The 23,297-nt window shown below is 46.2% G+C and overlaps 4 protein-coding genes; 1 reads left to right on the top strand and 3 right to left on the bottom strand.

The window, feature by feature from the left end:
- Positions 1 to 5,976: 5,976 nt before the first annotated feature.
- GSTUM_00008529001 (uncharacterized protein) lies at positions 5,977 to 7,701 on the bottom strand (the record flags this gene model as incomplete). Its single annotated transcript, XM_002840103.1, has 5 exons — positions 5,977 to 6,121; positions 6,204 to 6,628; positions 6,771 to 7,101; positions 7,179 to 7,232; positions 7,313 to 7,701. 5 exons carry the CDS (start codon positions 7,699 to 7,701, stop codon positions 5,977 to 5,979), a joined length of 1,344 nt encoding a protein of 447 aa, XP_002840149.1.
- A 1,040-nt stretch (positions 7,702 to 8,741) lies between these two features.
- Positions 8,742 to 10,404, bottom strand: GSTUM_00008530001 (uncharacterized protein; the record flags this gene model as incomplete). Its single annotated transcript, XM_002840104.1, has 7 exons — positions 8,742 to 8,907; positions 8,970 to 9,137; positions 9,190 to 9,430; positions 9,480 to 9,527; positions 9,592 to 9,997; positions 10,087 to 10,130; positions 10,236 to 10,404. 7 exons carry the CDS (start codon positions 10,402 to 10,404, stop codon positions 8,742 to 8,744), a joined length of 1,242 nt encoding a protein of 413 aa, XP_002840150.1.
- A 6,287-nt stretch (positions 10,405 to 16,691) lies between these two features.
- On the bottom strand, positions 16,692 to 17,741 carry GSTUM_00008531001 (uncharacterized protein). XM_002840105.2 has 2 exons: positions 17,104 to 17,741; positions 16,692 to 16,990 (listed from the first exon to the last, which is right to left on the bottom strand). Exons 1-2 carry the CDS (start codon positions 17,185 to 17,187, stop codon positions 16,787 to 16,789), a joined length of 288 nt encoding a protein of 95 aa, XP_002840151.1. The 5' UTR covers positions 17,188 to 17,741; the 3' UTR covers positions 16,692 to 16,786.
- Positions 17,742 to 18,102: 361 nt separating this feature from the next.
- On the top strand, positions 18,103 to 19,752 carry GSTUM_00008532001 (uncharacterized protein). XM_002840106.2 has 4 exons: positions 18,103 to 18,551; positions 18,610 to 18,933; positions 19,012 to 19,059; positions 19,116 to 19,752. Exons 1-4 carry the CDS (start codon positions 18,176 to 18,178, stop codon positions 19,514 to 19,516), a joined length of 1,149 nt encoding a protein of 382 aa, XP_002840152.1. The 5' UTR covers positions 18,103 to 18,175; the 3' UTR covers positions 19,517 to 19,752.
- Positions 19,753 to 23,297: the final 3,545 nt, after the last annotated feature.

A 23,297-nucleotide genomic window follows, 5' to 3' on the forward strand; every position in this document is an offset into this window, starting at 1 on the left:
GCATTATATTTTCCAACTCTCGATCGCTCGAACCTCCTTGCAAGCACTAGATTCCTGCGGCCGCTATCATACCTCTCCGGTTCTGACATCTCTCGCTGTTTCTTACCCTTCTCCAACATTTTTTGCTGCATGCGGTTTGTCTTGCCTCGTCTCGTCTCGTCTTGCCTTATCCAGGGCTGCATGCCTGCGGTTGGGGAGTCATTCATGGAGTACTTGTACCGGTCGGTAGTCGTGCATGGAGTGAGGTCGGTACTCGTACTGTGCTAACGGGTGTGTTGGGTGTATTTTGGAGGTCGGGCGTTATTGCAGTGTGGCCCGTGCATGCGCACTGGGTGGGAGGTGCGCTGCTTGGGGTAGTTCACTGACTGTAGGTATTTCTTTCTGTTTTTTAATTTTTTAATTTTTTCGGGGGGTAGGAGGCAGGGGTGCGCGTGGTTCTCCTGCCGCCTATGGGTAATATGGTACTAGTACATGTTTTTCATCGAGTGGCTACTGTGCGGGCTTTGGGAAGACTTGATTGCTTAATTACGGGTAATCGCGATATGTATTCCGGAAGGAAACAAAAAGAAGGGGAAGGGAGAACCAGGAGATTCTGGGGTTGGATGGTCGTAAGGGTTGAATTATTTGTTTCTGTCTTTCCTCTTTCCATGGTACTGGAATGTATAACTTGGATAATACCACTCACCACTCACCTCCAGTCTCCATGGACCACCATAATCCTACCCTTCACACAGCCGGCAAGGGCGCGCAACCGCTCACCCGCACAGCAACCCCCCATCCCCGCGGAGAAGGCACGGCAGTCCCCGTATCTCTTCATCCTGATATGCCTGGATGGGTGGTGATCCGGCCGCCCGGGCAATGAGCTTTTCCGACAACCCGCAGGATCTGCCGAGATTTTACCCGAATAGGTGGGCCTTACGAGTATCACCCCCCCTTCAGGTACAAGCGGAAGGCCGTCAGGACCGTGGTTCTACCCCCCAGTACAAACCGGGTCACCCGCAGCTGGGCCTCCTCGTCCTCGTCCTCGTCCTCGGCAATTTGCCGAGTGATTGTGTGTGATAACCGGATTGGAGTAACTTCCTTCCTTCCGGGGTGCGGGTAGGGCTGCGGCGGGTAGCGGCGATCCGGTGGTCCGGTGGATGGATGGGTGCGGGGAGGAAACCGGTGGTATCGTACGTGGGTCGGGTTAACGGGGGAGGGAGAACATTTCCCGGAAATATTTGCCGTGTTTTTTTCGTTTCGTGAGGAGGGGTATCCATGGATGGTTGTCGATCGATGTCAGTTCCGCGGTGGTTGGGGATTGGGTTGCTGGTAAGGTCTGATGTTTATTTATTTGGTCTGTCGGGCACACTCACCATCGTGATATTTTTGGGAACGGCTTATTTTTTTTGTGCGCGAGGCAAGATAACTAACTCTTGAGGGTAAAAAAATTAAAAAGAATTGGTATCGCGACCGGATAGCGGGTTCTGCTCCAACTGATTCTCTACGGAGGGAAAAGCAACAGGAGGGCTGCATCAGTTACCGAGTAGGGAAGATGGACATGTTGCAATGGTGGGACAAGGTGTAAACGGGCTGATAAGAATATTATTACCATTTCGATTGATCGTGAATGGGAGCGACTCCTGCAGGTTTTTCCATTTACTTTTTTAATACAAAATAGGCGGGGCTGTACTGTACAGTACGAGTACCGTATCGTACTGTGCAGTGCGGTATCCAACATCAAACCATTGCATAGCACTAGAGCCAGGCATGTAGCGATCACACGGGCTGGAAATAGTAGCAATGAACGCGGACAATGAACTGAACATGAGACGGTATCACCATACCGGTATCCCATGGCATAAATGGCTAACTTATATGTCAGTGATACACTTTGTGCTTCAGCCGTTGTCGTTGTGACCAATATAAATCCCACAATGTGTGGAGCAGATCATGCAGTCGGAACCTTGTGGGAATGTGAAAGCCTATTGCATGAGGGGAAAGGGAAAAAGACAAAAAGCAGTACTTCAATAATATATATTTGTATTATGAGGAATTTTATATGGAAATGTGAGGAAATTACTAATTTGTCGTACCTATTTCATGGTGAAATCATCATGTCTACTGCCAGTCCCTCTTGGATTGCATACGTGGAATCTGTTTCTGAGTCCCTCTCTCATGGCCTGATGTCACTTTGGGTAAAAAAAAATTCACACTTTCTCATGATTTAAGACGATGTTGCTTCAAACCTTAACTTTATGGCACTTCTGTCGGATTGCTGAAGCTGTTGCATTACTGGTTAGTATTGTATTATCTATTTGTACGAGTACATAGCCTAATATTCCATCCAACTGAACAGTGTGCCGGAAGGTCCTACCATCTCTCCGTCAAAGATAAAAATCGCCTGGCACATTCCGCCATAACCTTCCAAGAAAACCAATGCAAATCAACCTTTATTATTAATCAAGAACCCAGTATTGATATCACTTGGCAAATACGGTACTTTAAATTCTTTCCTACCGGTCACGGTGACCACCGCTCTCCATCGACCAAGTAATGACATGGTCCTGGTCACAATTTCTCTCTCGAAGTCGGTCCCACCGAGTACATACTCGAGTACCAGGAACGCTGAATACCCAGTCCACTCCAGGTCAGCGGACAAACTCATGGCTGAATATCCATAACAAGGGGAGAGAGACAGACAGACAGACAAAGTGCAATTACGGCTGGCAAGTCGATTGGAAGGGGTCACTGGTAATCACAGTGGCTGTCCAGGTACAATTCTTGGCCTATCACATCACTTTTGGCAAGATCTGCATTCTTGCTTATTTATTTACAAGTACTTGTACCTTTGATAATAATAATAATATACTCGTACAAGCCGTAAGCACGCAAGGTGCTTCAGGAAACCCCCGTTATAACTAGATAGTACTGTACAGGTACCGTACAGTGACTCAGGGCGTAAAAAAAAGGGGCGGGGGGAAACAAAGACCCCCCCCTTTGCTCAGACTTCTCTCCTTCACTCTCGGATCGCCCTATCATAACTACGCGCCGGTCAGTGCCCGTGTCTCGCTCCGGATAGCACGGAGAGAGAGAGACATGGCGGAGAATTCCAGGCAAAACCACTCCGAGACAAGTAAAACCTTTTTTTTTATTTTTTTCAAAAGTGCAAAGTAAAGTGCAAGTGCAATTAATGTGCCCTCATTTTTCTTTCTTTCTTTCTTCCAACACGAAAGGGGAATTCTCAAGCGGGAGGAATAATAATATGTTGGAATATAGTGAGGCCAAAGACAGGCATATAGGTATCTCAGCACACCACTTCTTCAAGTTCTCGCCAGTTTGGCGGATAAGCCACTTTGGCGTTATGAAGACTTATAATAATCACGGTCCCTTGTATCCGGTCGACGACGGGGCTAATTTACACTTTTATATCCGTTCGTTACTTTTGACGCTGTCTCATCACGAACTTATCCCCTCTCATATCCCTAGACGACGGCTCTACACCGCTACGGTATATCCGTTCATCACTCCACGGGCCTGCTGAGATGTACCAGTACTGCGACGCCATGAGCATATGAAACCTATGGCAAGGTGTGAAATTGCACGTTGGACTTCACCAACTCCAGACGCATTGAAGAGAAGAATCCTTTTCTTCTTCCCCCGCTTTGGTCTTCTCGTATGATACCGAAATCGCCCCATCCATTCCATTCCATGCCCTGCATTCACGGTCCTCGAGCACTCCAGGATTACCAAAGACGCACACTGCTTAACCCGAACCCCTGCAGGCCAGCAACAACAACCCCCACCACGAGCTGAACCCATCGTCGCTCCGAATCAGGAATCCGCACACGAGTGACAACTCATGAACCCTTCCCGCCAATAAGTTGATACTCGTACACGTAGATAGCATGCGAGACCTTCAGCCCCTGTAAGAATGCGATTCGTGGCGCCAGGTTTCTGTCAACACGGTGGGTCTTTCCGCTCCTGTACTATCATACCTATGATAGGAGGATGGCTGAGCTTGTCCCTTTGTGGGGGGAAGGTTGGGTGAACTTGTTTTACTAGTGGGCTCCCCTGGAGTATTGTGGGGGGGGGGGTATGGCATGGGCCAGGGCGGGGTTATGCATGCGGATTGGCTTTTTTTGCTATTATGATAATAGTTGGTGTTGTCGCGCCGGGTGGGTTGGCGGAGAGTTTTTTGAGGCTTGGGGAGTGCCTTCCATTTCCGCCGCTCCGGGGGAGTCATAATACAGTGCGGTGGCCATGGTGGAGTGTCCGTTGTACCCGCAAAGTGGGAACGAGCCGCTGGTGCCCTCCCAGCCGTTTGAGGGAAAGGTCCCCGGAAGGGATCGAACGGCCTCCTGCGTTCCGCCTCGGATGTGGCATCTCCGCATTGCTATTGTTGGATTGGACGGCGGAGCGACGGGGTGGGGGCGGGGCGGGACTGCGGCGTAGGTGTGAGGGAACGTCTCGGATGAGTGCCGTATAGTGGATATACCGGTACTAAGTTAGTGCGGTCCATTCGCGGTTTAGATGTCGGATGGGCCTTCTTCTCCGGAATGTCTTTCCGGATAGTTAATACCTGCTGCCTTTGCGCGCATTCCACCATCCAAGGAGGTAAAGCGGAATAACTCAGGCACTACTCTAGGTTAACCTTATCATATCCCAATTGCTACGATAGATGCTGCTCATGATTTCCTTGTTCGGCAATGGTTCCGGTGATGGATCCATCGGGCGAGATATTCCGCAGCGATGAGTGTGGGGGGGTCAAATGGACTGCGTGGAGAGCGCTCAAGTATAGAGGTGATGGTAGAATATGCTCAGGCATTATGGTATCACCGCTGGAAGCTCTGGAGAGCAGGAGTTTTTTATCATAATATCATACTGCTCACGGCGCCGGTTTGCTCTGTCCACCCCTGTACTCGAGTAATGGTATCGCTCATCATCGGGTGTTTTGGCTGATAAAATACATGGACTAGCCACAGTTGCGGGAATGGTGAGATGGTCTTAAAACCCAATTGTATCACTGTCTCCCTTGTCCTGCGTATGATACATGGCACCAATAAATCCAAATGGGGTTCTAACTGACGCGGATATGTTTCTACCTTTGCTCGTTTAGCAATCCTCTTTGCTGTTTTATTAATACTAACCTATAGCTATAGCAGGAACGCTTGGCATGGCATGCTAACTGAAGTTCCAAAATCACAGCTCTCTTGAGAAGCGAAATATGGGTAGCAGACCTATGACCTTCAAGTTATGCATTTTTGATCTCGATTTGCTGACTTTAGACTTGCTGGTATCGTATGGCTTTTGGTTATCGTAGTAATGCAAGCAGGAACTTTGATTCTTCACCGCGGGGGTGGGAATGACACTGACGTACATGTAATACAGGTCTTTGGGGTTCAGAGTTTTCCATACTCGGCTGGAACTCTGGCTCCCCGAGGTAACTCGATGCATTTTACAAGTAAAAATGGTCGAGGAGGAGCGATACAATTATAGGAGCGGACAGAGAAAATAGGCACTGTGAGTATACATTTCTTTTGTTAGGGGATTGTACTGTAGAGAATGGCCTTTTGTTTTGCTATGATACCACGCGGATGAGCAAGGGGATGGGGGCATGTCCAGAGGAAAATGGATATGTGTGGCGAGCGATGGAAGGGTAAGGATAGTTTCGTCATGTTTTATATCATAATTATTATATAGTTACTTTGGGGAGACATCAGAGCAGTCACGAGCTATCCACACCCGTGCCGGTATTTGATTCCGAGCAAGACCAATACCAAGGCGCCCAACGACCGCTGAGACGGCGGTGTCACCCACCAGTCCTAATATATTTGCAGATAGTTGCTAATTAGTTCGTGATGAACAGGCAAAAAGAAGGGGATACAGTATTTAATTGTAACCAATTCGCAATGACCTATCCTACCTTCCCTAAAACAGGTATCGATCATGACTTCTAGCCTAATCCTGAATCTCACCCATAATTCAAACCATAACCTAAGTCACAAACGTAATAGTCTTTGTCGTCAAAAACTCTTCGATTCCCCACGAACCCCCGAACCTTCCAAACCCGCTATCCTTGACCCCTCCAAAAGGCAGTATCGGCTCGTCATGGACAGTCATTCCGTTGATATGCACAGCACTAGCAATCCATTAGTCACCTTCGGAAAAATGCTCCCTACTACTAGCTAATACAGAAGGATTACGTTGAAAAATATACATACCCACTCTCAATCCTCCTCGCAATCTTCAACCCTTTCGCCAAATCCGCTGTCCAAACCGCTGTGCTCAGTCCAAACTCCGTGTCATTCGCAATAGCTATCGCTTCCTCCTCGGAACCGGCGGCGATAACCGTAGCCAGCGGACCGAACGACTCTGTGCGGAAGAGCTCCATTTCTCTGGTCACGCCGCGGATGATCAAGTTTGGGAATTTAGTCCTCGAGGGGATTTCTTTTGGCGGGTTTACCACTTTTGCTCCTTGGTTGACTGAGGATTCGATAAGCTTGCTGAGCCTTTCGAATGCTCCCGGGAGAAAAAGTGCTTGGGTTTCGCCGAATTGTTTGGTGGCTTCTGCTAGCTCAGCTATGAATTCTTCGAGGATGGACTCTTGGACTATTATCTTTTCCGTGGCCATGCAGATTTGGCCTGACTAGATTTCTTGCACAGCCGCATTAGCAAATTGGCCCATAGATAGCGTCTGAAGGGTGAGTGCATTCATGCAGACGGACATGCAAATAGCTTCCAATCGCCGCCGCCGCCGCCGCCTTTTTGATATCCGCATCCGCGAGTACCACCAAGGGCGATTTGCCTCCCAATTCCAGCAGGATGGGTTTCAAGTGCTCGCCTGCCTTTGCAGCGACCAGCCTACCCACGGGAGTGCTCCCCGTGAAGTTTATCTTACGGATAGCTCTGTGAGCGATCAATGCGTTTGTAATCAAGGCGGCATCTTCTCGGGCATGGCAAATGACGTTGAGGACTCCCGGAGGGAATCCCGCTTCTTTAAAGAACGAGGCAAGGAGGAAGTGGGTTTTTGGTGAAAACTCGGAGGATTTGAGTATGACAGTGTTGCCGGCTGCTATTGGGCAGAGAACTGCCCGTAGTGCTAGGATCATGGGGGCGTTCCTGGATTCGGGTGTTAGCTTGCGAGCATTTGTGTAGTAAGCAATTAAATAAGGTAAAAGATGATTAAGAATCATTACCAAGGAGCAATCGCAAGAACAACCCCATACGGCTCCTTCTTCACAAGTGCGGTCCTCCCTACATACTTCAAATTTAGCTATTTCCTTCCCCTTAAGGGATAAGATGCCGATGTCGGAACGCATATGGGATCAACGCACCCTCCTCGGCACTTTCCGGAATAGTCCCGGCGATGCTTACCACCCTACCCGCAACATCCCTCGCCAGCCCAACAGTCAAATCCATATTGAGGTCCACCCAGCCACTCAACGCTCCGGTCTCGCCCGCCATGGTATCCATCAATTCCTGTTTTCTCCTCTCCAAGACGTCCACCAGCTTATATATGAGCTCACGCCGTTTGGCTAGCTTTGTGGTCGACCACAAGCGGAAGGCGCTGCTCGCAGACAGAGCCGTGGCTTCGACGTCTTGGACTGTGGCTGCAGATGATCTCCACAGGAGGCTGTCATCTAGCGGGTTCTTGACGTCGAAGGTTCTGGGTGAGGTAATTTCTTCATTGTTAACCAGGAACGGGACGGTGTATGCCATTTTGGGGTTTGCTTCACTCCGCTGTGACGTCCTATCGAAGCCCTTTATCTTTTTTTTCTTTTTCGGGATGGAATATATAGTATGGTGTTTCGGTACGAGAGAACTATCGCAGAAGGGCGGGTCGCTGGCTTTAAATCTACCCCCTGAGCTGTGTTGGGCATCGGTTGACTAGCGACACTAGGGTGGGGGTATTGGCACTGATACAGCTTCTGTCACTCGTAAGTCATGGGTACCATAGCTGCCAAGGTTGCCAGGTCTTCCGAAATGCTTACCAGGTTTGAGGTTTGTTCCACATTTTATCATATCTACAATATTTCCCCACAGTGAGCACCCGTCATAACGAGTACAGTACCGGCTTTCAAAACCCTTTGAACTACTCGAGCACTGTCTAAAGTTGCACGGCCCGCGAACAGCGAACCGATAGATGGTGGGTGCTCGTTACGCTGGGCTCGCTTCGCAGGGAAACACTGTAACATTTTATCATGAATGCCCGTCGTACAGAAAAAAACATATACAGTATGATATTTTACGGCTCCTCTAACCAATGAATGATTGTTATTAAGAAATGAGCCGGATCAGGCGTCTGATATAATTGCATGGAAAAGTAAAGAGAACGAAAGAAATGTGCATAATACAAGTATATCATAGCTGGTAAATATTCCCAGCTAGAAACTAAACATTGCCCTCATATCACGAACGGTCGTGTCATCGTAATATAGAACCGGGATATGCGACGAAATACTCAAACCATCACCTCCAAGATACCAATGCCGTAGGAATTTGAACAATTAAACCGTGTGCCTTGCCGTTAGGGTTTCCTCTCCGAGTAGCACTTAGCAATTTCCCCAATTTCTTTCTGTCTCGCGAGATGGAAAGGGGTTTTGATTTGCTATGCCTTGAACCCGCTTCCCAAAGAAGGGAATTTTTGTTTACACAGCAGACAGCTCAATCATCCATGTTCCTACAGCATTAGAATCCACAGCGGTTGTGGACTGTTCCGCAGTTACGTCAACATTGGTTCCCCGGACCCCCCGGGGTGATTAGAAGGTGGCAAGGAATAGCATACCTTCTCTACTTGTAATAGGTTGTGGGAAAAGCCCATTGGCCAATAGGTCCCTCAATTCCCAATCAGGAGAACCTTGCGACTTCCATGTCCAGAAGAACCATCCATCCACGAGCTCATATGCATCGAGTTGGGCTTCAATGCTATGGCGGCAATTTTGTTAGAACAGTGAACCGCTGTTAATCGACTATGCCAGAAAACTTACAATGCTCGTGTGTTGGCTTTCTCCTCTGCAGAATAGGAGGCTGCGGAGCCCTGGATACGATTTCCGCAGTCGCCGATTCTCGGACCCCCGGAGAAAGTCCCTTCCCAACGGGTACCACGCCCAACTCCGTTAAGCCATTTTGTGCAATCCGTCCGTGCAGCAGACCATCTATAGAGCATTAGCAAATGTTGAGCGAAACCGGGCCTTCAACCAGACGTACTCCCCGACAACAGTCCATTTATCAACACCTACGAGGCTTCGTCCGAAGGAACAAGCAGCGTTTACGTGATCCTGGGGCGATTGCTGAAGCTGACCGACATCAAATACTTGGTAGTGGTGAGTATCCATAAGTACATGATCCCAGCCGGTGGTCATGACTCCGTTCCATGACTTTGTATCGAAAAATGCATCTCCGATAACCACACCAGTGTCGCTGAAATCTCGGACGGCGCCCCACCCATCTGAAACTTGTTAGACATATAGCAAATAACTAAAGGCAAAAACCTCTACCTTTCCAGTACTGCTCTATCTTCCCGCGATCAAGATTGGGTCCGAGAGCTTCAGTATTAATTGAATTTTAGCAGGCACCTTTACTTCCGTGCGCACCAGAGGGAGTTCCTACGTTCGTTCAAGAGCTCGATTGCAGTGACAGCATTACCATACTGACTCCGGGCGTAGATTTGGGCTAGCTCTCTGATAGTCTCAACCGTATGAGCCACGTTATCCCCTTGTTGCCACTCGATAGAGTCACGCTTGCCAGAATTATCGAATCCGTTCTGAGAGCCCGGTGCCCCATGAAGATCGATCCAGACCTTCAAGCCGACATTTCCAGCCCAATTGATAGCGTTGTTGAGATGCTTTAGCTGACCCTGGACATATGGATCACCGGGGAGGGGTCTAATTGCCCAATACCCGATGGGAATCCGGACATGGTTCAACCCCGCGGCCGCAATTTGCTGGAAGTCCTCTTGGGAGTAGAATGTGCTTTTTTTATTATTATTATTAAATCTTGCGGCAAGAGGTTTGTACTATGCTGGGGAACTTACCTCCAATGATCTTCGAGCTTGGCTTGACAGGCATCCTTTCCGAGTGTTCTGCAAAGGTTGTACTCATCAACCACACTTCCTCCGAAGGGTTCGAAGAACGAAGGTGTAATCCAAGCTAGCAAGAAATAGATGTTAGAAATGCCGAAACTCAAAGGAAGTGATGAGGCATAACCGCTTTTCTGTTTTTTGACGGAGGAAAAGATTGACAAGGAAAACTCACGTTCTAACACAAACCATCCTCCAAGGTTAACGCCCCGAACTTTCGCTTTGCCGTAATCGAAGGTGGGAGCTCGTGTCCCAAGGTCGCCTCTAGCTTGGTTCCAGGGCAAAAAGGAAGATTGAACCCCTCCTACTAGCGAAGCCGCGAGTAGATGGCTCTTCAAATGCATACTGTAGTCGAAAGTGGTGATATATGCTTGACCAACTCGAGCTTGTGAACACTATTATTATCACAGGCAGTGCGATACGATGCTCGTAGGGTGCCAGTAAATTGATCAACGGATCAGGCGGGCGTTGCAGGAATGCGATAGGAAGGGGGTAGTGATTCCATTTGAGGTTCTCCTTGCGTTAACTTTATACAAACCTCGATTCCAGCCTGTGGTGGAACGGAATGGGAGGGGGGGCGAGCAAGCAATCACAAGATTCTGCCCCGCGCTGACTTTCCCTATGATCGATCACGGCACTCTACCGGCACTCGAGTAGCATCCACACATTAATGACGCACGCGGTTCAAGCTGCTTTGATTCGCTTCTGCTCAGATGTGGGCATGTTTCGCCGGGCTGAAATAACTAGTTCCTGTCCGTTGGGATTTCTCTTCGGCCCTCTCTTCCTTGGCTTACAACTGCGGTAATAATGTACTCGAGTGCATAGTTGAAGCAATATCGGGTTTGAGTGGAGAAAGGCCCCTTGAGTATGGTATGATACCTGGGAAGCTAGGACACTCTCAAGGTCAATAGGATCTAATTGCCAGAGCGCTACCGAACTGCAGTAGAGCCAAGCAAGCAAGGATAAACGGCGGTGGGGTGCCCCATCTAGACGTAGGGTTGCCGCTATTGTAAGATGATGGCACAGCCATGGTGTTTCCTCGAGTACCACCCCCAACTTACTCGAGCACGCAAAAGCCAAGCCAACCAATGCGATAGGCTGAAGATCCTAACCGGAAATTCCCAAGCTAGTAATTTAAACTGCTAGATCGAAGTGCAAAGTGTGGCCCAGAATCGCCCTTGGACAGGACGATTTGTAGGGATGGCACTGCACTCGATTATGATACAAGCCCGCCAGGCATGATAAGCTTGATCCTACCCGTCTGCCGCCAAGGTGCGGTACTGTATCGGCACAACGGCCAGTGTCCGAAAGTTGTCTGGAGGGGGGTGCATCCCAGCTTGCATGATGCGAAAGTGCGCCATATCATGCAAAATCCAGAAAAATGGTGGCGAAATTGTACAGGGCACCTACTCCTTCCAGGCGTGCTATCATACCTGAGCTTAGGAGAAGAAATACTCCCCGTATCAGCTCATCGCAAAAGCCCTAGCACCAGCCATAGCACAGAGATTCGGCAGTAAGGGCGCCTATTAATCGACCATGTTGATTACGGTAGTTCGATTAGAAGTGCTCGATTGTTTTCTTACTGTACTCGAGTACTCGAGTAAGGTTAAGCATTTGCCGGTTACTCGAGCACAAGATGTTACTGCGATTCCGCATGGGGCCGGAATTCAATGCCATCCACCCGAGAGGGAACCTCTGCTCTCTGCCCATCGGTTATAGGCAATGCCCGGTACACGGTAAGGTACCGTGCTCCCACATTCAATAACAAACTTCTCCACAAGAAGTATCATACTCGAGTAGCAAACTCATGCCTCCCACCAAATTCCATACTGCCTTGTACTTGAGTACAATACTCGAGCGCTACACAGTACTCGTACCATAACAACACCCAGAAGTATTCATGTTTGGTAGAAAAACGGGATAATTACCGACCCTTCCCGCCGAACTCAAGGATTGACCCGGTCAATCTTTCTCCAGGAAACTACTTGTACAAGTATCCTTGACGAGGTTGGCAGTCACTCCGTTTCTGCTCGAGTACAGGAACGAATGGGAATCCGTCGAGCCGACATGTGGTGCGTCACAGTGCTTATTGACTTAGGAACCGAAACTTTCCTTGTGCTATAGGAACAATTCTCTGGCGGGGGCAATCGTCAAAAGCAAGCGAGCACCTGTATTAAAATCCTCCAGTCGAAAAAGGTTCGCTACGGATTCGCAGTACTTCAATGGGAGTGACGGTCATTGGAACGTTTGCGAGCACCAATCAAAGATGGGCTGACATGAGCAGCCTATTTGGTCGAGCACTTGTGCGAGTACAGTACTGCACAGTACCTAGTACAGTACCGTACAGGACTGGAGTACAAGCATATGCCGCGGAATGCACCGGCTTCACTGAGCGCGACCCAGATATAGAAGGTGAGACTGGGTTAAAAGCGATCCACAAGTTTGGATGCACCCGCTCTGAAAACCGAGGCTTGAGTTCAATGGGAGTAGTGAGGAATATTTCCCCTCATCCTGGGAATGTGGAGACAGCACAGACCTCAAAAGCTTACTTCATCTCCGCAAACCAGAAGGGTTAGGGTTGTAGGCTCATAGGGACCTTAGTATGTACAGTACAGGACAGTACTGTATAATATAGTACTTGCTCGAGTACCGGCACGGCATTATAATTGGCACCACCGTACCGGTAGTAGGCGGTAACGTACTGGAGTAGACCATCCTATTGTACCGGTACCAGCGGTCAGAAATGGGCTGATAACTCATTTGTTAGCCCTCACCTCGTGACCACAATATGTGGGCTATGGTAGAAGCCACACATTGTTCCGAGCAGTATCACAGGTTGATCCGAAAAAAATCAGCTTGGCTCTGAGAAACCCTGGGTTTAGCAGCCAAAGGGCATACCGGCAAGGTTGGCGCAGTGCGACACAGTAAAGTGCAGTGTAGCGTAACGACATGCTAATAAGACTGGTTCACTAGCGAGAATACTGTTAACATTCGATTTTGGGTAGTCGCATGAGAATTAACGGCCTGAATATGTGCACTACACTAGCATCCACTCGTCTGACTTGCTCATCAGCACTGGTGTTGAAGGGTTGGCCTGCTGCGGTCTCATGCTAGCCGGCTAATACTAACCTAGGCTGCGGGTGTGAAATTATGAAGCTTATTTTGGCGTGCGAAAAGCCGGGGGGGTTCTACTGCCCAAAAAAGAAAGGTTTTAGAGTCCGATATATGCGGTCTGAAGCGGCGCCGCGGGTAGGGACGAACTTGGAGGATATGTGTAGTATTGGCAATATCATGTCGGGAAACAATGTCCCAACGGTATGCACTGATTAGAGCTCCGAAGTTGTCGGAAAAGTTTACGGAAGCTTTTCAAACTGATACCAGCACTGGCTAGAATCGTTAGCAGAACCTACCCACAGCAAATAAGTAGGCCTGTCAATTGCCCGCAGGCTAAGATTGCGAAAGTGGGGCATCTGTGAGTCTGTCACCGAAATATAATAGGATGGAATTTGCATCATGTAAGTCCCCCGATACCCAACAAGCCACGAGATTTGCGACTCTTTATCTATGATACTTCAAACATTTTACTTCCAGCGAGTAGAGGAAACCCCCGTAGCCCCCCCCCCCCTTCGGGGGAAACAATACTCACATTCCAATAACTGGATAAAACACACAATTACACCAATTTATGTTAATATTCAGAATTAGGCTCATTACAATTCCACGGACTTCCCTCACAAAATACTATCTTAAGCGTCTGCTCTGCCATGACCTCTAAGCTCGTGGAAATCATCTAAAATCACTCGAGCTCAGGTTCTCAGGCCCTGTTGTAATATGACTTACAAATATGCATCAGCTTTGTCATTGACTATGACAGAATACTTTGATATAGGTTCATTAAGTGGTTGAGCTCATTACACAGTTGACCAGAGCAGAGATTACTTGGCAACTCTACCATGGTACTAGTTTAGTTTCCTCACTCATGTTTCCTTTCTCTTTACTACTACATTATATAGTATCGTTGTTGTTTATTTTTTCTTTTCTCTTGAGCAAAGCGCATGTCATGGGTGATTGTAGCGTGTTCTTCTGTAGCATAAATAGGGCCCTATAGCCCCCCAGTAGAGCATCAATTGAGCAAGAAGTACAACTTCAAACAAGAATTACAACAGGCCCACCCCACCAATACCCTAAAGCCTATCATACCGAAAACCCTACTCATGAAGAGCGATAATCCTTCTTTGCTCCAAACCAGACTAGTCAGGTTTAAGCCCCTATTTTTTGCGCTACAGTTGGGCTATGGGTTTAGTCGAGAGGTCTACGAACGAGCTAGGGCAAGATACCAGCATATATGAGACAGTTCAGATGGCGTAACTGTCGATAGGGGAATCCATTTCCCTCACAGTATGAATCAACATATAGGAGTTTTTCAATGCAATCAAGGTAGAGTGGAATCCATAAGTGCATGTCCAGCTTTGTTTTCCGTCATAAGGGTTGCTGGGGGGGGGGATTCGGCAACACTTCTTGTTCGAACGGGACACTCCGTACACGGATGTTCCACGCCCCGGTACTACCGCGGCACAGCAAATATCTAAAGACAGCAAACATCTAAAGACAGCATGCACGATTTTCAGGGGACTTTTGGGACTCCAATTCGCTCATCAGAGCAATTTTTGTCGACCAAGGAAATTTTGATGCGTCCCGCTTCTTCGCTTCTCCCTTCCAGATTGTTTGGACAGTAGCATGAGTGGTAAATTATGATAACAAGGAACTGACAAGCGAAATATCTACACTAAACCGCAATGAATTTAAACTCCTGTGACGAGTGAAATCGCTATGTCATACCGACACATACCTCCACAGTAAGGAAACACAATGTTATAGAAATAGGAGCATTTTCAAAAACATTGTTACGTGTATCAATTCATAAACCCTCGCCCTCCCTTTCTCCAACATAAACGCCCCCCAATCAAAGATCAGGGACAGTCCTCCCAGACCCATTAGCAGTTCCGGGGTGGCCCAGCGCGTTTGCCCTGACCGTACGAGTTCGAGTGAGTTTGGTGAGCACCACCATTCTTCCTCCCCAACCTGGGGTTCACCTTCAAAAAGCCCGTCATCCCCGTCTTACCGTCAAAAACTTCCCCTGCATGTTTGTACTCGTCGATGGTCATCGGCTGAACGGTTGGGGATGGAAAGATGGCTCGTGAATGATATTATTTCGTACCGTAGTGTGCCGGGCGGGTGGTGCGGATAACTTCTGGCTCGATAGCCTCACCCTCCACCATACAGGTCGGACGATATTGTAAGCGTGATTGTGGGCGTGCTCGACGACCACGGTGGCTCCCTCAACTCGCGTGAACTGAACCGGAAGCACCCTGCGGGTGGATTTAAACTGATAGGACTACTACTCGAGTATGGGGTTAGAAGGTAAGGTGTCGAAGGTTAAAAGTTTTGTGGATGTATTGTCTCTTCCTCTAGCTTGTGTCTGACTTCAGCACCATTGAAATTCCAGTACTCACGATGCTCTACGAGAAGAGCATTGCGCTTGTGTTATTCGGGAAGTGCTACGTGGTTTCGGTAGGCTAATCCTGTTTTGGTAGGGATCCTATTGACGCTCATGGTCGAATGCGGTCATGGCTTCTTCAACTCCCTTCTGGACAATGCGTCCCTCTGTTACGGCAGGGTTAAGGGTGGGAATTGCGTCGGTGGGGGTCTTCGATGTATCTGTAGAAACTGCCGCCGCTCAAGGCCAATAACCTGAAATGAGGAACAGAAGAGACGCGAAAAAGCAGAAGTTGGTTGGGAAAGCAATGATTTTCGTATACATTCTTTTGCGCAGTATTTATACCAAGGAGAGGTATCTATGCACAGTGATCCGAGCACCAATCTGCTGTGTTCAAAAATACTTCCTCACATTAAAACAATATCCTCAACGGGGACCGTTGTTGGGAGTATGAGTGACTTTGTGTGATGGAAAAGTGAATCAGAGTGCCATGCTGATAATCGGGCCAAGCGGGAAGTTTTTGTCCGGAATTATATACATAGATGAATTATTTCACAGCCCCCCCTCCAGCTTACATCGTGCTGAACGTTTTGGTCTAAAACAAATCTATAAAGCGCAGAGAAGAATGCGTTTATTTTCGGCCCATATCCCTAGCCTGGCGATGCTTCTGCTGAGAATGGTAAATATGGGACAATGGCATTAACTTCAGGAAGCTATACCAGTATTTAAGTACTCCTATATCTTAGCGATTCTATCATGCGCAGCGGGGAAAAATGGTGAACTTCAATGATATTGATCTAAGCAAGAAAAAAACGACGTCCGTCACAGCTGTCCCCACATCTGTGGAAAAGACAAATCTAAATAGAAAGCACAAAGGAAATTCCCCTCATCACCACGTGAGTCTCTTCCTTTCCATAACTCTCAACCAAAACAAAGCATGAAACCATTCTCTGCAATCCCCCATAAGGAAACACCCAGCTAACCATTTCCGCCAACCAGAAACCCCTATCCTGTGCTTGCTGCTTTCCATCGATCACTTGCTCACTTTCCATCTCTCCTTTCCTTCCACTTGCTTCTGTGGATCCCTCTGAACAGCATCTATCAATATCTTCGGTGGTCTTTCATTCTTTGTGTAATCTCTTTTCCTTTCCCCCGGCTTCTATCATCAACGCTATAAGGCTAGAAATGCCATGTCCATGCAAGTGGTCTCTATCAAACTTCGCCCTAGATTAGGAGTGGGGATTCCATGATGAGTAGATAAGCGCGTGGTAGCTACGGCGTTTGGAGAGCCCTGTTGCGCCATTTGGTATCGATTCTGAAAATGGGATCCAAAGCTTAGTACTATAGACAAAATACCGGACTCTCGTTGGCTTCCGGAGACAGATGTGGGCTTCGGTCGGACGAATAACTACTTTGCAGAGGAAACAAGGGATCTAACAATATTTAGTTGGGAATCAAAAAAATGTCCCCAGATAAGCTAATAAGGCCGCGGGTAAGTGATAAAATTGAAATAATGGATATTATGATATAGTAGGACTTTCACAACCTTACAATCGGTTGATCCGTGATCTTCACAGGGATAGGGTTCGGGAATCCTTGACCACAGACGAAGGCGGATTTGCCAAGCCATTCCCCGCCACAAGCACGGCAAACCCCGGTTTCAGTTCACGTCACTTCGATGAAAATTCCCCTTTTCCTTCCAATCCGTTTCCCCTCCCTACTCCCAACGTCAAGCCTGCACTTCAAGCCTTAAAAAGCCCTTCAAGGGCGGGAAGCCCGGGCAAGCCACAGATGGCAATAAGCCCACGGAGGTCAATCCCGTACTATCGTCGGCCGGCTTAATGGAGAATTTTCGGATGCGACCTTGAATCTTGAAACCGGGATCCTATCGCGACGAATCGTTTTCATATCGTGCCATTCCTCGATCCAAAGTTCCTAACGATAGGCTGCCGCTATTCTTCGTTCAACTTTCCACTGCTACGGGGCTCGCCCTGCTGTCCACGCAACACCATAACTCCATATGGTTGGGGTTCATTGCTTTCGAGAGCATTGATTGGGAAACGAGGGTAACCATTCAGGGGCAGGCGCCGATCACGAGCAGGAAAAACCCAGAATCTTGCGCGAATTTTCCGTCAATTGGGACCTTGCGGGCTCCGGTCCGTTGTTTGGGGAAGAGGATCCGTTTTTCCCATCTCACGCACTCAAGTATGATAGACTTCTCCCGTTGGAATCATGTGTGATGTGATCGTCTTCTTCCTTCCCTGCGGAGCCGGTACCGGTGCAGTATCATATCTTATCTTTTCTACGCACACCCAACAATTCATGTCGCACCAACTAACTAACTCGGATCCCCCACCTCCCGACACCCCTCCACTCTCTCCCCGTGCTTCCCCTCTTCTTTCTCTCTTTTGCAGATGCAACACATGATGCATTACCAATGCGTGATACGTGTGCCTATGGTCTGACACAGCAAACATTTGACCGCGGGATTATGTTCTCTACTGACTAACCCCCTCCCTGTCTCTTTTCCACCCGCATCTTTGCCCAAAACTTCCCCACAAAGCACTTCCAAGGCGGACTTTTAGCGAATCAACTAGTACCCGAAAGTTAGCACCACCATGTCTTTTGGCAGACGACTTCGAAAGGCCGTTTCAAAACTTATTTGCCGTCGGGGTTCGAAGCCTAGAACGGATACCACTCTTGCTATGATCCATCCCTCTCAATCTTTTCAGTCGCGACCATACGAAACACCTGTTGGGGTCGGGGCCAGCGAAAGAGCTCAACCACCGCCCGTTGCCCAGAGCAGATCGCAGCTAGAACCTAGTCAGGCACACCGATTATCTGCTACAGGGCCTGACCCCGAGCCGGAAAACCGAAACCATGGCGAAAGTTCACGGGAGGAAGAGCATGTATCCGAGGAGAACCGACGACAGTCCAATCTCTGGAGATCGCCAACAAATATCTCCACTTCGAGCAGTGATTACTCAAATCATTGTGAGCCACCCGAGTTCTAGTTGTTATAAACCTGCTAATCCCTTCTTGCTCGGAATAGCCATCTCACATTCACTATCACCGGCAACACCTGTTCCATGGCTCGGACGGACCCTGATGGATTCACACTTTGTCAATACGCCTCCTCCAACGCCGCCAGGCAGTGATAGCACAGACGGTTCAGACCCCGCATCGGGAGAAGGGGTCAAGGAGCGCGGACATGCCCCATTGATACCGCAGATGTCATTTATTCAGCGAAATTCATCAGCACCAGACGAATTGCGAACAGAGGAGGCGTTAAGCCAGCTACGAATTACCGATGATGGTCGTGGGATTGTCTATGGTCAATTCACCCCTCAAGATTCACCTATAACAGGGCAAACCCGTATGTTGTGACATTCTCCTACTGCTCGTACTTTTTTTCCCATAAAATCCATCCCAGCAAGTAATTAACGTCGACCAGCACATGACATACCTACCAATACTACCTTTGAAACCAGCTACCCAAAACGTGTGTTCTCCAAAAATCCAAATCCTCCTCTGACTTGCTAATTTTACATCGCCTAGCAACCACCCTCACGATGGTCCACCCACAGGAGATAGAGCAGACGACCGATCTCCTAGATCATGAAGTTCACACATCAACTGCTCACACTCGCATCCAGCCCGTGGTAGCGCAAGAACACCTACCGACAGAACGCCGCCCCGAGACACCAACCGGTGAGGTCGCTGAACTAACCGACGAGGAAACGCGACAGGATGATTGGGAAGAAGTCTGGCGAAGCGAATGGGCCTCCAATAAGGAAGGGAGTCGAAAATTACGAACCTACGACAAGGGCAATGGGACAGAAAGCAAGGGTACCGACGATGCGCCTGCATTATTGGTTAGGCCGAAAGAACCAGGACTGATGGAAGTGAAGGGATCCACGGCTGGGCCAAGTCGTGCTCCAATGACTCCGTCGCAATGATGCTGACTGCTCCGGAAAGAAAGTTCGTGGCGGCCTGTGCGGATTTGATTGCTTCTTTGAATTGGGTTTTTCTTCAGCCCGCAGTTGGTTGGCTGGTTTTTGTCCTGCATGAGCAGTTTCCTTTTCCCGGATGCATAGGAACGGAAGGGAGGCTGAAAATTTAGTTCTTTAGTTCTCGATATTGTAAAATACTAATTATGGAAGATTTGGAATCAGATATCATACCCCCCAAAAAAGACTCTTGTCTGTGATACCATGTATAAAAGGAGAACTGGTGGTTTGGTGGATGGTTTTTCCGCCCTTATATTCGTGGACTGTCGTGTCCTGGGCGGCAACCAAGTCCAGCACCTACCCTCTCTCTACTGTATACCATAACCAATAAATCGAACTTCATTAAATTTTAATAAAACTCTATTTCTTTCTAGTTTGTAACTCTTCCTAGATAAATCTCTATCTATGATAAAGATTCTGGTTCAAGTTCTATAATACTTAATGCATATTAGCTACTGCTTAACAGTAACCAAGATTAGGTATTGATTCTGTTTCTCGAACTAAGTACTCTTTGCACAATTGGTTTTTAGTACAAGACTTTTCAGTACATAGAGATCATAACATGTACCAGGCTCTTTTATACATATATATCTTATTTGTATCAGTAAAGGTCTCCTATGCCAACCATTTTTAAGTTTTATCTCTCCCATACCATCCATTCCTCCCGTACCACTCTTTTAATATATAATCTTAAGGTTATTTGTTAATTATGTTTCATATTGCAATTTATATCAGTTTAATATGCACATATTTTGTATAATTATATTAAACATTTAAAAACAATAGAGTTCCTAAATATTTAGAGTAAGCTTACTTTGAGGAAGAAGTTAATCTAGTAGTAATCATATAACTGATGTAGTTCTACTAATTCTATCCAAGTAAAATATCAGTAAATGGTCTATATGTTGAGGAGTAAGAGTGATAATATGGTTACAGAAAGATGATGAAGTCAGAGATGACACATTTTAAAATACTACAATTTTTCTCATTTCTTCATATTAAGGACTCTTCATATTTCCCATTTTTAAGAGAGTATATAGAAAAATATGTGCTATATTATGATGGTTTTATAAATTCTTTTTTATACTTCCAGTAGTTTTATATATTGGGAAACATGCTACTTTCAAAAATAATATTATAAAAAATAGGTATATGCTACACCAGCTTCAAATATTCAAATAAATATAATTTTCAAATAATCTTGAAATGACTTTTGCAAGTAGTAACATTGAAGGGATAAAGGTTAAATTTAAATAGTATAGGAGACCTTTCATCAGCAAAAAAAACCTGATCCTGAATCCAAAATATGAGTTTATGTTTCATCTCAGATAGTTTTAGTGAGTGGTATTCTGAATGTATCCCATCAGTGTCCCATGTATCCTAATAGCCCAAATAGGAAATATTTGGCTCAAAATAGAAAATTAGAAAAGAAATCTCATACACTAAACAGCTTGACAAACAGATAATTATTTTATACACTTTCCTAGATTCTAAGTTTTCCTAGCCTAGTATAATAGTTTTGTAATTAGGAGTTTAAAATCAAAATACTCTATGATGAGTTAATCAATAAGGCTGAAATTTTAACAGGAGATATAAAATGATACTAACTGTTAGATAAAGTAGTGTGGTTTTCATTTTTTGACTTATCTAATTTCTATTTACCAGATACTATTAAATATTACTCAGAAATTTTCAGATGTGTGAGATATGTTTCCAATGCATCAGATGTATGGGACTGTTAGAAAGTGTCCAGCCTGTTTCTTGATATCAAGAGTGAGTTCAACAATGTCAATGCAAATCAAGTACCGGGATCAGATACCTAGGAAGTACCCTAAGTAGGGTAATCCCACTCAGGATCGAAATCTCTAATCTCCAACACCCTCCTTGAGTCCACTTACAGGACCCACATGTTATCATTTATATCTATCTTAGTTGTGTCCTGTGACTATAATACCACAGAGTTAAAGGTATCAGAATAATACCATATATATCACTACAGTCCCTCTAACTGGATTCAGTTCGCAGGATTATGGAAGGCAACCTTTGGCTAAGTTTGTGAAGTATAATGGAGTAAGTCTATCAACTACCTGAAGAGTTACTAGGCTTCAAAAATGGGACCTCTGTGGCATATGCCTTAAGAAACAGGACATTTTTACACAAAGATATGATATTCAATATTAGAGAATCTCTACAAAAAGCCAACATATTCTCATCTAACCTACAATAATTAGAAGTGTTTAGAACTTCTAGGAAGTACTACCGGAAAAACCATTAAACTTCTCAAAGTGTTACAACTAGGTTAAGGAATGTGTCGTGGTTGCAGGAATTATTACTACTACCAAACAATGATCAAAGCTATGTTACCTAGAATAACAAGGAGTTACTGATTAAGGGATTATCTGTTAATGTTTGGAATACTGGGATCCGATATCTAGGAACCACACTAAGTAGGGTAATCCCACTCAGAATCGGAATCTCTGGTCTCTAACACCTCTCTCTGGCACCCTTACAGGGCCCGCATATTATTATACATACTTATATCAGTTGTATCCTGTGATGATAATGCCACAGAGTTTAAGTTATATGAATAATACCATATACATCACTGCCATCTGTCCGAATGGATTCTGTTTACAGGATATATAAGAGGGGACCTTCAGCTAAGTCAGTAAAGTAGAACGGAGTAAATCTGTCAACTACTCAGAAGGTTACTAGGCTTCAAGGAGGTGACACCTTTGGCAAGAATCATAGATAATGGGACATTTTTGTATGAAGATATGATATCAAATGTTAAATGATTTCTATGAGAGACCAATACATTCGCATCCACTCCATGATAATTAGAAGAGTTTAAAACACAGAGAAACGCTACTACAAAAGCCAACGGACTTCACAAAGTGTTACAACTGGGCCCAGGAGTATATTGTAGTTGCGGGACTAATTCTCAACACTAGAACAACTACTGAAACCCTGTTATGCAAAGCAACTAAGAGTTGCCAACTAAGGAATTATGAGCTAATCTGGTAGAATGGCTTCCTGCAAATTAGTTGGAAGTCATCCAAAAGATATCTGCTACATAGATCAGGAGTTATAGAGATTAAAAGTCAGATAACCTAGGAAGATTGAAATTGTGACTATCTCTACAAATACAACCCACAGATGAAACTGATTATTTTATCTATAAGAGAGACAATAGGGGCCAACTCAGTTCAACTTGAGAATTAAGCCATAAGTCTAATAACTTTGAAGATCAGATAAGTACTATTGAGAACAGTATAGTTCCTAGCGAGCAATATCGTAATTACTGAAAAGAGTGTGGTGATATTCAGCATCTCCATATGTTCACATCTTTGAAGAATACTTGATGTTGCAAGTTATAACAAGAGAGAAACATAGTTTGTATAATAGATAAATGTAGTACATGAACACTCAGATGCAGAATATAAATATTGAAGGGCCTTTCAAGCTTTTAGACATTATCAAGCCCATGGAGAAGAAATCTTAACAATATAAGATTGTTCTTACAATTCTATTCTACTTTACCTACTTCACTTTACTCTGAGTAGTCATAAATGAAAGAAGTATATTTCGAGTCTTCCCAGACAATCTCTGTCTCCAGAAATGAATCTTGATTGGCCTAGACAATCCTGAGTCTTTATAGGTTGTCTCTGCCTAAAGGTCAATACGGTAGAATAGCTTCTTGTGAGTTAGTAGAAAGTCATCTGGAAGA

The sequence above is a fragment of the Tuber melanosporum genome (genome assembly GCF_000151645.1).
Source record: "Tuber melanosporum whole genome shotgun sequence assembly, scaffold_48, strain Mel28".
NCBI lineage: Eukaryota > Fungi > Ascomycota > Pezizomycetes > Pezizales > Tuberaceae > Tuber > Tuber melanosporum.